Source organism: Talpa europaea, assembly GCF_964194135.1.
Source record: "Talpa europaea genome assembly, chromosome: 6".
NCBI classification, from domain to species: domain Eukaryota; kingdom Metazoa; phylum Chordata; class Mammalia; order Eulipotyphla; family Talpidae; genus Talpa; species Talpa europaea.
In genome coordinates this window covers 138,384,555-138,401,500 of record NC_140072.1, presented here as the reverse complement: position 1 = coordinate 138,401,500, position 16,946 = coordinate 138,384,555, and the positions used below count along the sequence as shown (strand labels likewise).

The following is a 16,946-nucleotide window of genomic DNA, read 5'->3' as shown; positions in this document are numbered from 1 at the left end:
CTGCTGCGGCGAACCTGCGTTATAAACTCTGCAAGGACCCTCTGAGCTCCCGGCTGCAGCTGCTGTGCCCGCAGAGCCTTGCCGGGAGGGTCAGCCCACAGCATCCTCGCTGGGTTTTACAAATACCAGAAACACCTCTAATTTGCATGGGGATTCTGCAGGTCAGGTGAGAAAATGTCTCTAGTTACTTGAGAGTAACTGGAAACTGACCTGATAGACCTGCTGAAGCTTGATTCTAACCTTAGATGGTGCAGCGCTGCGGAGATGTGTCAGGGAAGGGGAGGGGGGCCTTCACGGGAAGGGTGAGATTTTGCTTTGCCATAACAGCCATGCCCTGGCGGCCCCTCCCTCCTCGGGCCGTGGTGCTGCCCGGGCGTCTCGGCGCGCCTGGGACAGTCAGGTTCACGGCTCAGGTCCCCTGCTCAGGTTTCTTTCCATCCCCTCCCCAGCACTTTGCAAGTGAACACACGTATGCACATACCACGCACGTGCACTGCACACACCACACACGCACCAGGGCGCCAGTCCTGCCCCTACCCCGAGAGGCCGTCCCTGGCCAGGGTCCCGCTACCGCGCAGCACGGTCTTCCTCAGCTCCAGCAGCACGTCGTGCAGACTCTGCTCCTCTATCCTCTTGGTGGTGAGCTCGAGCAGCTGGGTGCTGCTGCGGAACAGCCTGCAGGCGTAGCAGGTGGCCGCCGCGGTCTCCATCTTGTCCCCGGTGAGCACCCACACCTTGATCCCGGCCTTCTGTAGGGCCTCGATGGTGTCGGCCGCCTTGTCCTGCAACCTGGGAGCCACACGGACCGGCGACGTGCCGTCAACACCGAGCGCCAGGCCGTCTGCCGGCCCCGGGGCCCACAGAGCCGCAGGCCGTTCCCGCCATCCCTGTCACAGAGCAGTGACTGCGGCGGAGACGGGCGGGGTGCAGCCGGCAGGTGGTCGGGGCAGGGCCGGGACACCCTGAGGTTCTGTGGGCTGCCTGCACCTACCGCCCAGCAGGCTGGACCCGGAGTCTCTGAGTAGCACCCAACCCGACTGCGGTCTTTTGGGGCTGCGGGGCCTCCCCCCGCCCCCAGGGGCGACTGGCCATGTGTCATGCCTGAAGCCCATGCTGCGCGGCCGTGTGGAGGATGAAGGCCAGGCGTCCCCGGCCGCCGTGTCCAGAAAGCGGGTGCCACTCACCGGTCCTCCACAGCCGTGGCGCCCAGCAGGGTGAGGTCCTTCTCGATCTGCTCGTACGCATCAGCCAGTTTCTTCTCGCGGTCCTGAAGCGCCACCTTGGCGGCTTGCAGCAGCCGGCACACGCCATCGTACTCCTCCGGGGCCAGCCGCTTGTAGGCCACACACAGCGTGCGCAGCCCCTCCTGGGGGACAGCGAGGCCGTGAGCGCACCCGCCCGCGCAGAGCAGGGGACCAAAACCAGCGCGTGAGCCGCGGACGCGCCAGGCCCCGATGGCGTTAGGAGCCACGAGGGGCTCACATGGAAGCCCGCAGGGCGGCGCCAACGGGAGCGAGAGATCTGCTTTCATTCCGAGAAATAAAGCGTTAAACCAAGGACTCCGCTGAGGACAACGGCAGTCGCAGTGGGCATCAAGGAGCTGCCCGAGCAGGCGCTTTGGGTGGGAGTGCGGGCTGGGCCTGTTTCTCACAGGGCAACAGCAGGTCACGCAGCAGACCCGCTGGGCCCGCAGGGGCAGACACGAGAGCCCTTCCTCAGCACCCTCGCCCCCACCATGGCACATGCGCCGACGGCCGGGGACAGCACGGTCAGGTCCAGCCACCCCACCTCTGGACGGCCAGCCTGGCAGCGCCCTGGACGGGATGAGCCTTGCCTGGCGCCAGCAGCCACGTCCAGAGACAGCGGCTCACGAGCGAGTCTGAAAACTGCAGTATCTGAGCTCTGCCTCCCCAAGCTCCCTGGCATCCCTTAGGCGACCTCAGACCCATCTGCAGGACAAGACCCGCAGGGTGCCCAGCGGCCACTGTCCCTCGAGCCCTCGGGAGGAGAGCGGAGCTGGCGGGTGGGACCAGAGAGCATCGTGGCTCAGGCCCACACCCTGGGACATTCTGGAACACTTCTGCCCGTCCTCCGGACACAGTCTTGGCCTAGAGGGGAGCGAGCAGGAGCTGGCTGCTGCCTGCCAGCAGGGTTGTGAGGCAGAGCCTTCGGGCTGGAGATGCCCCCCAGCGTGGCCAGACATGGTGCCCATGGTGACCCTGAGGTCAGCACAGAGGGCTCCAACACACAAGGAGCCCAGTCACCTCCCTGAGAGGACGTGGGGCCCCTACAGGCCCCACAGAACACCGTGGGGATGACTAGACAGAGCTGGCCAAGGGGCACATGGTCAGCACGGGGAGGCGGCCTCTTGACACTGACGACCGAGAGAGAGGACTGAGAAGCCAGTCTGTTACGGTGGGGGCCCACGGGTCAGGGAGCTGAAGTCTGAGCAGACCTGTGCCAGGGCGCTGGGGAGGGGCCCCGGGAGTCCCGAAGCGCCCCGGCACCTCCAGATGGCAGGACCCGGGCGTCTCGGACAGAGCCCGCCCCTGCAGGGTTCCTGGGGCTCGGCGGCCGCAGGCCCCGGGCCAGCACGGCCAAGCCCCGCCCAGGACGCCGCCGGCGCCAGCTCACCACGGCGTTGCGCTCCACCCGGGCCCGGATCTGATCCACTTTGCCTTCTGTCACTCGGGGGAAGATGGAGGAGTCTGCTCCTTTGCAGAAGAGGTAGATTTCCCCTGTGGCGGGAGAAGGATGGTTTCTTAGTCACCTGACGTGAGGTGCAAACGCCCTTAGGTGTCACCGAGAACAAGACAGGGACGGAGACGCGTGCGGCGCTCGTCCTCGACATGCAGGGCAGGCGAGGCCGACGAGCGGGAGGGCGGGCAGGTGGCCCCTGCGGCAGTCACGCGGGCGCGGCTGGCGGAGGACACACGTCCGTCCCCCTCTGTGCTGTCCTTTGGACCCGGCAGGCCTGGCCGGCCCTCGGGAGCAGAGGACCTGCCTTCCGGGTAACAGGGCTCCTCGTGGGGGGGAGGGGGCGGCGCGGGCTCGACCCCGGCCGAGCGCAGACCTGCCGCCCTGTCACTGGGGGTCCGGGACGCCCACCGCACCCCCTGGGGCCGTGCGCACAGAGGGTCACCGCAGCCGCGCCCTCCCCACACGCCCGTCTCAAACAGAGCGAGCGTCTCACTCGACGCGCAGCCGAGTGGGCCCGTCTCCAGGGGCCACACGTGGATGCCAGGGGCGCCGGCCCCCAGCAGCCCCGGGCGCACGGGGCCAGGGGTGCTCAGCGCAGCTGAAAGCTTCACTTTTTAAAAGCAGGACACACGGTATCGTTAAAAGAGAACGAGAGATTAAGTCGCCACATCTCAAAGCTGCGCCAGAACCCCAGCAGGTGACGGGCTGGGGCGGGGGGACCCACCTGCCGCCGACCTGACCACCACGCTCATCCGCCGCCTCACCGAGTCGAAGCTCAGCACCTCCAGCAGCTCGAACCTGGAGAGGAGGCCGAGGTCAGCGCCCAGCCAGAGCGGGCGCCCCTCTCTGCAGTATGTCGGGGTGTCCCTGCCGGGCACCCAATCCCCACCGAGCCTCCCAGGCCAGGGCGCCCCCCAGCCCCGGGTCCTGCCACCCACAGAGCCCACGCCCCTGTCCCCCAGCCGGGCTAGGCGCAGCCAGGCGGCATCTGTGTTCTGTGGGCAGCTCGCGCTGGTCTGTGTTCCGACCCCGACAGTTTCAAGCAGTCTGACGTCTCAGCAGCTGGCATCATGTCCAGGCACCCCCGACATCTGCGGGGCACCTGCAGCCTTGACCGCCGTCCAGCTCCCCGACACCTCTGGGGCCCCACGGGCCTCAAGACTGCTGGCCAGCACTGCACGTTCTGACATTCCTGCCCGGCTCACCAGCGGGGGGCCCTACGGGTTCCCCTCTAGGTTCTCTGGGAGTTCCTTGTGGGTCCCCGGGGTGCCTGGGTGCTCTGCAGATGCGCCACCTGCGCAGCAGGGCCAAGTCTGCCTTCCCAGGTGACCCTGAAGCCCAGCAGCAAGTGGCTTTCTCTAGGTGACTCTTATTTCTTCTGGGCCTGGGCTGCAGGAAGCCAGGGAGAGCCGCTGAGGAGCGCCCGGCAGTCACCCCAAGGCCTGTCTCGATATCCAGCTCGCCAAACCCAGGTGCGGGAGGCGGCGGCTGCGGCCTGCCCCGGTGGGTCTCCAGCTTCGCGCTCACCTCTCGACATCATTGTCCCTGTTGAGGATCTCCATGTAGTTGTCCTTCAGCCGCAGGTACGTAAAGCCCAGCCTGCGGGCGAGAAGGCAGGCCAGGGCTGGCGCCTCCCTCAGGGACAGGCCGAGCTGGGCCGAGCTGCCCTCCACACGCAGGGTGGCCAGCAGGGGTCTCGACATTGGGCTCGCTTGCGGCCCTGCCTGTCGCCTGCCTGCTGCCCACATCTGGTGAGGGCAAATGACTCCACAAAGACAGGGTGGCCTACACCAGCCCCACGAGCCGCTGTCGTGACTCCTGTGGGTTTCGCTATCGTCAGCAGTGTGAGGGCGTCAGGGCTGCCGTCTGCACAGCCATGAGGTGCTAAGGCCAGGCCTGTGGTCCCGCTATGGGACTCCCCGTGGCACAGCCGGGGCTGGACATGGTGCCAAGTGTGCGTGGGGTGCAGGGCCAGGGGCGTCCTGGCAGCACCAGGACGAGGGTGCAGCTCCCCACGCCGGGAGCCGGCAGCGGCAGACGGAGCCCCTGGAGCCCGACTGCTGGACACGCCCATGGCCAGGGCCCATAGGGGCCAGGAGGCTGAGCTGGCCCCGGAGCCGCAGTGAGTCAGCCACCTGCTCCCAGACCCCATCCCGGTAGGGCCTGCCTGCTGAGATCCTGCTTTCCAAGCAGAGAGGCCAGCCTGCCCACCTCTGTGCATGCGTGCACTGCCCACCGAACGCAGGGCTGCCCTGACTGGAGGGCAGTCTGGAGGTGCAGGGCTTGTCCCGGAGACAGCGGTGCCGGGCACCGCAGCCATGGGCGGGGCAGGGCCGCAGGGAAAGCCGGAGGGACTTCCCCGCGGGGGGCGCCTCTGGCACAAGCACGTTCCCAAGCGTTGCCTGAAGCAGGAGTCAAGTGAGCTTCCAAGACAAGGACCCCACGGGGTCGACGGCACGACGGGCATGAGGATTGGGCCCAGGGCCCAGCGCCCACTGCCCTCCAAGCCGCAGCACCTCTGGGCGGGCAGCCCGGGGCAGGCAGGACCCCCGTCCTGGCGTGGTGGCCGCTGTGCTAGCCGAACATGGCCGCTGGCCCCACACGAGCCGGCGAGGGGGCCCAGCCAGGGAGACACACCTCTGGACGCCCTCGACCAGCGCCACCTCATCGGGCGAGGACGAGATGTAGGGGCAGGACTTGGCCGAGTCGGGCGACTTCCGGGGCCCGTCCACGTCATCGTCCTCCTTCACCTGGACGGTGTGGCACAGGCACAGGGCCCGGAAGAATAGCTCCTCCCGCTCCTGTGGGGACAGACGGGCCCCAGAGGCTGCAGTCAGGGCCAAGGACCCATCTCTGAGCCAAGCCCAGGGGTGCGCAGCCAGGTCTGGCGTCAAGCACCTGGTGTGCAGGGCCCCCGTGCTCTCAGCCCGCTGCCTGCCTGGCGCGACCACCGGCGCCGGCTGTGAGGGGCACACATTGACAGGGAGTCCCTGGTGGCACACGGGGTCTCCAGTCACTCCCTGGGGGACACGTGGCCTCCCTGGACCCCGCCAAGGACCCTCATCCTCCTGGGAACATGGTGCAGCTGCATGCAGGGACGGGGCGGGGGGACCGCGGGGCCCACCTTTGCGCTGGCGCCGGGAGAGGAGTCGATCATGTCAATGCCCGAGGAGTCGGGCAGCACCTGGCCGTTGCAGATGACGTGCGGCACGTACACCTGGCCCTCGATGCAGCACTCCTTGAACTCCATGTTGTTCTCGGTGAGCGTGCCCGTCTTGTCCGTGAACACGTACTCCACCTGGGGAGGGGCTGCGTGTGGGCGGCGCCCGAGGAAGCCCCCGCGCCCGCTCTGCCCAGCCCCGGGTGAACCATGAGCCCCGCAGCCACGGGACCGCCGGGAGGTGCCGGTGCGGGCAGCACCGCGACCGCGGGTGAAACGGGGGAAGCTGGGGGCCTCTGCCTGCCGCAGCCCACGCCCGATGGCGCCAGCAGCACCCACAGTCCTCGACGCGAGTTTTTCCTCAGCCGCTGCGCCGGGTTCTACCGAGCGTCGTCAGGACCCTCCCGCGCTCCTGGGCCCGGGGGAGCTTCCGCTTGTCCTGAGACGCCCGGCGGCCCAGACGCCGCGGCAGGTCCCCCCCAGCCCAAGGAGAGGAGCTCGAGGAGGCCCCAGCTCGAGCTTGCCCGGGCGGACCCGGCACTCTCAGGAGTGACGACGCCGGGCGTTCTCTGAGTCGAGGCGGCCACGGCGGGAGGGTCAGCCTCCAGGCAGCGCAGGACCCCAGGGCACGGCCAGTCTTCCTGGGACCGAAACCTTCCTCCGGAAGTGCCCAGGCTGTGCGGACAGCCGGTGGCCATGGTGGCCACGGGCGCAGAGGTGACCCAGCCTGCAGCAGCTGCTGGCTGGGGTGCCCGCACCGGGCACCTGAGGTCACACGCACAGGGAGCGGGGGCCACCGCTGCTTGGGGCGCCGCGGGCTGGCACCGGTCTAAACGCTGCGCAAACACTCCTCACAGGGCCTCGTATTTCCTAGACAGCCCGGTGTCCGCGCTGACCGACACCCCGTCCTGCTTCGTGGGCGCCGGGAGGCCGGGGGCACTGACCTGGCCCAGCTCCTCGTTCAGGTCCGAGGTGTTCACCAGAGGCCCCTCCCCCATGTCCTCGTCAAACATGTCCTCGTCCCAGGCGATGAAGTAGGAGCCCAGGAACTTCTGCATCTCCACGGTCACGTACATGGACACGGGGATGATGTAGTTGAAGAGAACCATGAAGGCCAGGAAGTCGGTGAACGCCTGGAGGAACTGGGCCGCACAGACGCCCACGCGGGCTGTTCACGCACTCGCGTCCCGACCCCCACCCAAGATGGGGCTGCGGGCCTGCCCACCACGGGTCAGTGTGGCCACGGGCTGGCCAGGACGCCTCTGCATTTGCTCTGCCCCGGCCCAGACGCTCCAGCAGAGGTGGCTTGGGGTGAACACTGGCTGAGCCCCGAGGCGGAAAGACCCCAGAGACCCTGTCCCCGCCTGCAGCGTGCGGGCGCCCACCCGGGTCGGCCAGCCCCCCGCCCCTCCCCCGCCCCTGGCTCCGGCCCCCCCACGCCCCTGCCCCGCACCTGGTTCCGCTGCTGCTCCGCCGGGGTCCTCTCGTTGTACCAGGGCTCGCCGCGGGCCGGCTCGCTCTGCCACGCGTACTTGAGCGCGGTGTTGATGAGCGCCTTGCTGACGAGGATGCACAGGTAGACCACCAGGAACGCGTTCATGGACCTGCGGGCGGGAGGGCTCGCAGGCTGCCTGCAGATGCGTGGGGCGGCGCGGCCTCGCGGCCCCCAGCATCGGCCACCGCCGTCTCCAGGTCTGTTTCTGGAGCCACTGGTCAGGGCACACCTGGGGACAAAGCTTGTCCCCTCAACAATTTCCACCAGCAAATCGGACGCCACAGAGATGGACAGAGACTGGGTCACCTCCATGAGGACGCGCTGAGGAGGCCCGCACCCTGAGAGCCGCCTGGGTGGCACGGCCCCATGGGGTCCAGCACACATCCGCGGCGGCATAGGTGGCCGCTCCGTCCGCGGCTCCCACACCCAGCCCGACGCCCCAGAGGGCGCTTCCCCGCCTGGCACAGCCTCCTCAGTAGACGTCCCAGGAAAGCCATGGTTTCGACCACCCCATAGGGAAGGTCCTGACCCGGCACGGGGCTGGGCAGTGGCCTGTGTGGCCACATGCCCATGGTCCGCGCTGGCCCACCAGCAGCGCCCAGCCCGCAGGGAAGTGCAGGACGGCGCCAGGGAGCTTACTTCTCCACGGCCGAGCGCTTCTGGGACTTGGACTGGTAGTTGAGCGCCATCTTGGTCTCCATGCCCGTGTAGATGGCCACGCCTGGGGGCAGAGGGGCGTTGGGGCAGCTGGCCGGACCGCGGGGGCCCACAGGGCCTGTTTCCGGGGGTCGCACAGCTGGTGCTGTGGACAGCACACGGACCCTTCTCCTGCGTGGGACCAGCCTGCACTGTCTGTTTCCAGTGTGAGTTTTACTACGTGGGGTTTGCAGCAACAGGACACACCGGCGTCTCCTCGAAACGTGAAAAATAACAGACCAGAGACGCGAACAGCAGGAGGCAGCAAGTCCAGGCCTCCTGCAGAGCCTCGTGGGTTCCCCGACACACCTGCTCCCCCAGGCCACTGCATGCCGCCCCCTAGCATCCCCGGGACCCGCCCCTGCGCCAGCCCCCACATCCTGACCGGCAGGAAGGTGCGACGCCAGCGGCGGGCAGCGCCCACAGCCCCGGGAGGCGCCATCACAGCCCCACTCACCAAAGATCTTCTCGGTGTTCTTCAGCGTGGCTCCCCGGAGAAGCAAGTTCTCGGACCCCAGCGGCCTGGGGAGGGCAGGAGGGGCTGGAGCGCCAGGGAGGGCGCAGACGGACCCTGCCCAGGGCCTTCCCATGGGGGCAGGGCGGGCAGGCCCCCGGGGGGAGCCCGGGCACGGCGGCATCCTGCAGGCAGCTCCAGCCCCTCGGGCCACGGGTCATCGGGGTGCCCTCCCGGTCCTCACCTCACCACGGGGTCACTCTGCGAGCTGTAGATGTTGATGCGGCCCACAAACCTGCATGGAAGAGGCGTCATGGCGGCCGGATTGTCTGCGCCGGGCACGTGGGGCTCTCTCCACTCGCCCTGGGGGGCCGCGACCTCAGGGGGCCAGTGCAGGGCCTTGCCTGCACCCGTGGGAGGGGGGCCGAGCTCCCTGCAGGCGCCCCCGGCCCCTGCGCTCCCATGACAGTCCCCCCAACCCCCGCAGCACGCACTTGTACAGGTCGGGCTGCGGCTGCTCACACTCGATGGTGGCGTGCAGCCCGTCCATGTCCTCCTCGGTGTGGAAGGCCTTGGTGTCCTGCACCGCGTAGTGGGTCTGGGGGAGAGCGTGAGTGGGACCGGGCGCCCAGTGGCCCACAGGAGCCCCGCCCCACCCTGCCAGCCCCGCCCCCGCCCCGGCCCCCACACGTGGAGTCGGCTTCAGAGTGACAGCGCTTTCCCGACGATGCCCACAGCTTCGTGGCCTCAGCCGGCGGCACAGGGCGTGGGAAGTTACAAGCACGCCAGGAGCCCTTGCGAGGCCCCCCTCCACCCCGGTGCTCGGGCGCCCCCCACAGCACATGGCTGGAGGTGGCCGTGCCAGTCCCACCCACCCACCGGGGCGGTGCTGACCTTGTGGCTGGACTCTCCGTCCAGGCTGGCGGTGGTCACGTGGCAGGTGCCGTCCCCGCGGTTGCTGGACAGGAAGATGAGGTCACAGGGGAAGGTCTCGTCCTCCTTGACCATGACGATGTCCCCGACCTGCAGGCGGGCGGTGGTATCTCTGAGGGCGTCCTGGGCCGGGCCTGCTGCATGGCCCACTGCCGCAGGCCAGGGGCTGTCCGCTCTGGGCAGGCCCCGTGTCCTGCCTGGGGACACGGGCGAGGCCTCAGGACGGAGTCAGAGAGGAGGTGCCGACAGGCACGGTCAGAGCGGGAGGGGGCATGGAGGGACACGGTTTTCAGGTTTTCCTGCCCTCCCGACATTAGGATGGCCCTGCCTCATGGGGCACCTGCCGCCGTTACGCTAAGTTGCGCTGTTTACTTCTGCCGGCCATGGCTCAGTATGGAGATATCCCCCAAGAGAAGCAGAGGCAGGAGAAGAGGCAGGAGAGAGAGAGAGAGAGAGAAGGGGAGAAAGGCCAGGGAAGCCCAGAGTGAAGACCTGCCGGGGGCTTGGGGGCCTGCCAGCCTCCTGCCCCCGGCACCCCCGCCTGCCGTGCGCCTGGTTGCTGCTCTACATGTACAAGCTCAATAAAAGCCCGAGAAAGCCATCGAGGGCTCCGGGACTCTGCTCCACCCGTCCGCAGGATCACAGAACCAGCTCTGTGCCTTCCTGCCGCTACAGGGTGCGAAGGCTGCTGGGCTGCGCCCCACAGCGCCCCATAGCACCCCACAGCACCCGGCAGTCTTTCATCCAGGAGCCCCTGCCCGCGCCCGGCTGGCACGCATAGGAAGCAGCCTGACCAGAAGGGCTGCTCTGCTCTGCGGGGTGCCCTAGCCAGCTGGCCGGCCCCCGGTGGGGAGAAGGGCCTGCCCCAGCTCGAGCGCCTCAACACAGGCGACCCTGTCTCCAAAGAGGCCTGTGGGGCTCATGAAGTCCCAGTAGGGAGCTCACAGGCAGGACCAGCTTGTTCCGAGGCTCATGCTGGGGCCTGTGACCCTGGGGCCGCCGCTGTAGATGGGCCCTCGGGGGTCACCATGTGGCCAGCAGGTGGGTTCTGGGTGTTCAGGCCAGAGGCACCACCCCTAAGAGCAGGAATCTGGGAAAGCATCCAGGGCATGGGAAGGGTGGGTGGCCAGCACCCCCCACCGGGCAGGACAGACGCAGGGGCTGCAGGCTGCGTCCACACAGGACTCTCCTGACTGACAAAATCACAGGGGTGGACACTAGAGGGACGTGTCCAGCACAGCCAGACAAGGCCGGGCTCGGGAGCCTGGGGCGGGCCGCGTGGGTGGGAGTGTCAGGAGGGACAGCCAGGGGACCCACAGCCCCCCACCCCCGCCGGACTCACCCGCAGCTTGCGGCTGTGCTTGCGCACTAGCTTGCCATGCTGGACGCAGTGCGCTGGGCACTGGTTCATGGCATCATCCGCCTTGTGGCGCAGCCAGTCCTCGTAGCCCTGGGGGCAGAGGGCGGCCTCAGTGAGGGAGCTTCTGGCCCTGCACCGCCCACGCCCTGCCCGCCCACAGCCCCGCCCTTCCCAGCCGCGTTCCTGCGTCCCACACACTTGACTCCCATGGCCTCCGGGGCCCAGGGAGCCGGTGTGGACCTCCCCCAGCCTGCCCTGGTGGCCACGCTGCTCCCGGCCACGCCCACTGCCGCCTGGAAGGCCCCAGGTGAGTCCCCCAGGGGGACGGGCGGGGGGGGGGGGGGGGCCCTCAGGTGCCCCTGTGCTCAGACCACAGAGGATTCCCAGGCAGGGCTGGCGGCCACGCCCTCCAGGCCCCGGGGCTGCCTCCCGCGGAGCCCAGCCTCGCCTGCTTGCTCCAGCGTCTTAGCGAGAGCCGAGCTCTGTGCCCCCAGGAGCCGAGCGAGCGAACCTGAGCAGCTCCACGTGCATCAGCGCTCACGGCCGCCCCAGTCTCCCCGGCTCCCCGGCACCCGGGCCAGCTCAGCCACGAGGCGGAAGACGCGGGCCTGAGCGCTCACGTCCCGTCTGGAGAGGACGCCAGGGGAGACTGGCCCCAGCGTCCTGGCGCAGGACGCGCTGACCACAGACACGGTCACGCAAATGGTTCACGTCAAAAGCAGAAACGGGCCGTCTCTGACAGCTCGTCCTGGGAGATGCGGAGTCCAAGGACATGAAGGCTGCTCTCTGGAAGGTCGTGCCAAGAGGCCGACGGCCGCTGCAAAGGCCTCAGCGTCCTCAGGCCAGGGAAATGGGGCCAAGCCCGGAGGGCCAGCAAGGATGTGGGTGACCGGGACCCCACACACCCTGGGGTCCGCCAGGGACAGGCTGGCAGTTCCCGGGGGGGGTCCCCAGAGCGGGTGGCTGGCAAGAAGTCATGGGTAGTGCACCAGGGAGTGCAACTGGCCGTCAGGAGGACAGCAAGGCAGGCTGCGGCCACAGGAGGAGAAGACCTGGACACCGGGAACCGGCCTGGTGCTTCCGGGGAGCTGCCTGGGGCAGGGGCAATGGGGCGAGGTGACAGGGATTTCCAGGACTAGATTAACCGGGAGTGGATGGGGCAGCCTTCTCGGTGCTGCTGGTCACTGGCCTCTCTCACCAGGACCGAGCCAGGTCCCGTGGCGGGTGCCCACGCTCCCAGAGGACCTCGCCCGCCAGCACGCGTGCAGGGGACGGTGGGGCCAGAGCGTTTAGCTCACCCCCGCCCGCCCCTCCAGCTCCGGGCGCCTGCTCCAGGCTCGCGGCGGCACCGCCCAGAAGGGGCCAGAGCTCCCGCGCGGAACAGCAGAAGGCGGCCGCTGGAGCCCCCAGCTCCGCCCCCAGCCCTACCTGCTTGATGGCGGTGACGGTGATGACGAAGAACAGGGGGAGGCCGCTGGTCACCGGGCTGGTGGGCGTGTCGATGATCAGCTGTAATCAGAGCGCGTGTCCGGAGGCCGCCCACCCGAGGGCAGCCTGGCCGCGCCGGGCCCAGGACTCCTGCCCTGCTGCCTCCTGAGTCACTTCATTCGGACAATCTGACGCGGACGCGCGATGGCCCTCCACTGCCCCCACTGCCCTCCGGCCCCTTTGTTCCACTCTCTCCATCCTTGCCGTGGTGTCCCCCCGGGGCGGGGGGGAGGGCAGGGGCAGGGCGGGGGCCGAGGGTGGGCAGGGCGGGTGGTCAGCCCCATTCTGGCACCAGAAACGTTCACCCTCGGGGAAGGGAAATGGCAGGGCGAGTTCCGCCGCTCTGGCCAGCGCCGCAAGGGGCCTCGAGCGCACACTGACCGGGGGAGGGAGGCGCCGCACCTGGACCAGGAATATGATGAGGAAGTAGAAGTTGGCTATTCTCCGGAACTGCTCGAACAGGTTCTTGGGTATGAAGTTCCAAAACGTGTACTGGACAAAGGAGGAACGAAGGCCCGCGTCACGTGCCCGGCCACGGCGCTGCCCGCCCCGCCCGCGGCCCGCAGGACGCTCGCGTGGATCGTGGCCCCGAGCTGGTGCCTCTGCTTCCGCTGTGCAGGCGGGGTCCCTCCCGGCAACCTGCGCCCGCCTGGGGTCCCTCCCGGCTCCACCGGACGGATTCCCGCTCGGGCTCGTCCTGGTGACGGGTCCCGGGGCTAGGACAGCGTCACGACTTGGACCATGCAATGGGAGCGGCTTTGACGCCAGGGACGGGCTGCCAGCACACGCGGGCCCGCACACGCACACAGGCCCGCGTGTGTAGTCACACTCAGATGTGCACGCACATGCACACGCACACAAGCCTTCCCCCGTGTCCGAAGGGGTGGGCACGTCACTGGTTCCGAGCCCCCCTCTGGCTCGACTTTTCAGTGTGCCCGAAGGAGGAGCCTCCCTAGCGCCCATGCAGGCAACAGCGTCCAGGAGACGGGGCAGCAAACACGGCCTGGAGACGCCTCAGGTCCACGTGGCCTGCTTGAGCCGTTCACGGACGCGGGAGCGGAGCTGCCAGGCCTCGCCATGGAAAGAGGGTGCGCAGGCCACGCTGCCCGGCGGGCGTTCCTGAGGATGTGCCGGAGCCCACGCCGGCCACCACGCGGGCCCGCAGGGGCCTCCAGTCCGCGGTCACGGGCGTGTCTCGACTCCTCCTTGGCTTGGCTCCTGCCGAGCTGAGCCCGCCGGCCCGCGGCCCCCGCTGGCCCGCGGCCACGAACAGGAGCCTCAGCGACGACCTTGCACTCGTGTTCCAGGGACGCTCGCCAGGTCGACCTCGCCGCCGCGGCCAATGCCTTGGGTGTTGCAGCCAAACCCACACGGTTTCAGGCTCTCGAGTCACGCAGATGGCCTCAGGGCCTGTCCACACGGGCGAAGGGTGGGATCCCAGGCGGATGAAGCCCCAGCTGCTGACCACGCGCCCACCAGTTTTCGGGCATATGGCAAGAACAGCGAGGCCCCGGGCAGAGGGCACCCGGTCATGCTGCCAAGGAACGGTCCCGGGAACGCCCCGTCCACTGCAGGCCCACCATGGCCACCGCTGCGTCCCTGCCCGTGTCCCTGTGTCTCCGCACTGGCGTGTCCCTGGTGCACATGGGGCCTCACGTCCCAGAGCCGCAGCCGAGCCCCAGGGCGGCACAGAGCTCCAGTCCCGCTCGGGCCAACCAGCCTCTGCTTGTCTGCATCACCAGCAGGTCGTTATTTCTTGATAACCAACTCACGTGAAATCAGCAACCCTTGTGAAAAGGATCCATTAACCTCACTCCGGGCCCTGGTCCTCACCACAGGGCCCAGTGTCCGCCCTGCCCTGTCTGCTCTGGTCTTGTCTCGGCTTCCATGACTGCTGGCCATGTGGCGTGTGCCGGCAGCTGAGCCCACTGCCAGGGACGTGCTGACGGGCACTCAGAGGCACTCTGGCATCCTGCTCCTCATGCTGTCAACAGGCAGCGGCCGGGACGTCTACCACGATGCTCCTGCGCTGGACCCAGTGCCCCCCCCCATGGCCCCCAGCCAGTGTCCGCCAAGCACTGATGCTACAGACCCAGGGAACACCATGGCAGGCTTCGGAGAGGCTGTGCTGGCACTGTGGAGAGGCCATGCTGGCACCATGAGGAGGCTGTGCTGGAACCATACAGAGGTTGTGCTGGCACTGTGGGGAGGCTACGCTGGCACCGTGGAGAGGCTGAGCTGGAACCATGCAGAAGCCATGCTGGCACTGTATAGAGGTTGTGCTGGCGCTGTGGAGGCCGTGCTGGCATGGTATAGAGGTTGTGCTGGCACTGTGAAGGCCGTGCTGGCACTGTATAGAGGTTGTGCTGGCACTGTGGAGGCCGTGCTGGTACTGTGGAGAGGCTGTTTTGGCACCCCACAGGGTACAGGGCCAGGGTCAGGCACGAGGTTCAGAGTGGTCTCATCTGCTTCATTCTGGGCCTTAGTTCCTTCAAGAACAAGCTGGCAGTGGCCCCACAGGGTGGTGAGGGCTGACATGGCAAGGTTTAGACAGTGCCTGCTGCTGACAGAGGGGCAGCTGCCCCACCCAGGAGGGTACAGGTCAACCAGCTTTGTGAGGGATGCAGCAAGGCCAGCGCCGGCCACCCCTGTCCTCATGGAGGCTGGGTGCCTCAGGGGCAGTCGTGGGCTCGAGGCTCGACCCCCGGACCAGGTCTGTTGTGGGGGGACAGGAGACGACACTGCTGGGAGGCATTTCTGGCTTCCTGTTCAAACATCCCCTGCCAGTGTGTCCCCAAGAGATAAGAGTCGGTCCCCGGGGATGCCGGTGCAGATAGTGCTGGCCCTGCCCATCGAGACGCAGCCAGTCCTCTGTTTTGGAGCAGAGGTGCTGAGCGCGAGGCAGCTCAAGAGCTTCCAGGGTAGAAATAAAAGTTTCCTTCCCAAGAAAACAGGTTTGCTCATAGGCATGTTCTCCAGACCTGTTTGCAAATACAGGCTTTAGAAGTCGACCTGTGTTTCTCATACATCTGGAGCTGTTTGTGCAATGACTGTGGAAAGTTCTAGATTCCACATCGATTCATCCAAGTCAAAACCCAGTGATGGCTGGACTGGAAGACGGGTCCTCGGAGGGGCCCCGGCAGGAGGCTGTCTCCTCCAGGCCAGCCGGCAGGTGCCTCGGAGCAGGGGGACTCCCTCCTGCTGGTTCTACCCGACAGCCCGGGAAAGGCCGCGGGAGCTGCGTCCCGGATTCCGGCCCCAGCACGGCCTCTCAGTCAGAGATGCAGGCACACAGCCAGCTCCGGGGTGAATGTGGGGGGCGTGAGGGGCCGTGTCCAGGCAGCAAGGAGGCCCGGCAAACAGGAGAATGGCGGGTGCTGGTGGAGCTCCACGGGGCCACCTCAACACCAGCCACGGGCCGCGGGGTATTGGAAGTGGAGAGCGCGAACCAGTGGCTGGCTCTGAGGTGTCCAGCAGCTGACTCAGGGGTCGGGAGAGCAGCCCACGCTGCCCCCTCGTGCTGTGGGTGTCAGGACAAGTGCAGCTGCGGCACAATGTGGCCGGGGTTGGCAGGGGGCCGGGCCTTCTAGGGTCCAGGCTGTGCAGGGGGACGTTGCAAAGGTGATTGATCAACTCAAAATGGATAAAAGACTTGACTGCGAGACCTGGAGCCACGATGCACAGAGCAGAGAACAGACACAACACCCAGGACACACGCTGCAGAGACGCCTTTGAGGACTCAGCTCCAGGGGCAAAGAAAATGAAGAAGAAGATGAACAGCTTCCTTCCAGCAAGAGAGACGACAACCAAGGCGCAGAGCCGGCCTGCTGACGGGGAGAGGACATCTGCTCTCCTTATAACCGAGAAGGGCGCGATCAGGCATCCGCGAGGATCTCACCCGACGCAACAAAAACAAAGCAAACGACCCAGTCAAGACACGGGCGGGAGAGCCGCAGAGACGCTCGTGCAAAGAGGAAACGCAAACGGCCCACGGGTGTACGAAACACGCTCGTCGCGGATAACCAGGGACGTGCAAATCAAAACCACGCGAGACCCCACCCCACCCCACCCCCACGGCCGGGAGAACGGCGCGGCCCGGAAACACCAGGGCGACTCGGCGAGGCCGTGGAGGAGGGAGCCCGACGCCGCCGGGGGCGCAGACCGGCCCGGCCTCCTCGGAGGGCCGCGGGGACGCCCCTCGGGCCACTGGAAATGGAGCTACCCCGACCCCGCGGCTCCACTCCCGGAGTCTCCCCAAGACACACAACGCTCGTTGGGGAGGAAGCCCGCGCGCCCCCGGAGCCCTCCTCGGCCCTCCACAGAGACGCGCCGCCCGCAGCAGCAGGGACGAGCCGGCGCGAGGACGCTCCGGGGAACGAGCCAGAGAGAGAAGCGCGGACGGCCTCGCCGGCGGGAGGAGCGCAGGGAAGCTGAACAAGGGGTCGGGGAAAAGACAAAACTCACAGGCAAACTAGAAACCGAGACATTGGGGGGGGCCGCGGGGGGGGCACGGGGCGGGAAGAGCAGCGCCGGGAGCTCAGGGGTCGGGCATTTTACGGAGGGCAGGAATCACACATTCTGCAAACATGTACACTGTTGCGAGAAGCGGATGCGCGTAAGTCAAACGGTACCAACAAGTAGCTCGTTTCATTCCCCGAGA

General features: G+C 67.6%; 1 protein-coding gene across 2 annotated transcripts in view; it reads right to left on the bottom strand.

The window, feature by feature from the left end:
* ATP11A (ATPase phospholipid transporting 11A) overlaps positions 1-16,946 on the bottom strand; it is a gene marked incomplete at both ends in the record, with an annotated part of 45,447 nt that overhangs the window by 15,401 nt on the left and 13,100 nt on the right. For both annotated transcript variants that reach the window (XM_084235503.1, XM_084235504.1), the window contains 17 exons: positions 538-789; positions 1,185-1,366; positions 2,635-2,738; positions 3,425-3,498; positions 4,228-4,299; positions 5,338-5,501; positions 5,825-5,998; positions 6,805-7,002; positions 7,314-7,464; positions 7,995-8,076; positions 8,509-8,573; positions 8,750-8,800; positions 9,000-9,103; positions 9,400-9,528; positions 10,781-10,888; positions 12,227-12,307; positions 12,689-12,778. In XM_084235503.1, the coding sequence (XP_084091629.1) occupies positions 538-789; positions 1,185-1,366; positions 2,635-2,738; positions 3,425-3,498; positions 4,228-4,299; positions 5,338-5,501; positions 5,825-5,998; positions 6,805-7,002; positions 7,314-7,464; positions 7,995-8,076; positions 8,509-8,573; positions 8,750-8,800; positions 9,000-9,103; positions 9,400-9,528; positions 10,781-10,888; positions 12,227-12,307; positions 12,689-12,778 (2,081 nt within the window). The remainder of the gene's footprint in view (positions 1-537; positions 790-1,184; positions 1,367-2,634; positions 2,739-3,424; positions 3,499-4,227; positions 4,300-5,337; positions 5,502-5,824; positions 5,999-6,804; positions 7,003-7,313; positions 7,465-7,994; positions 8,077-8,508; positions 8,574-8,749; positions 8,801-8,999; positions 9,104-9,399; positions 9,529-10,780; positions 10,889-12,226; positions 12,308-12,688; positions 12,779-16,946) is intronic.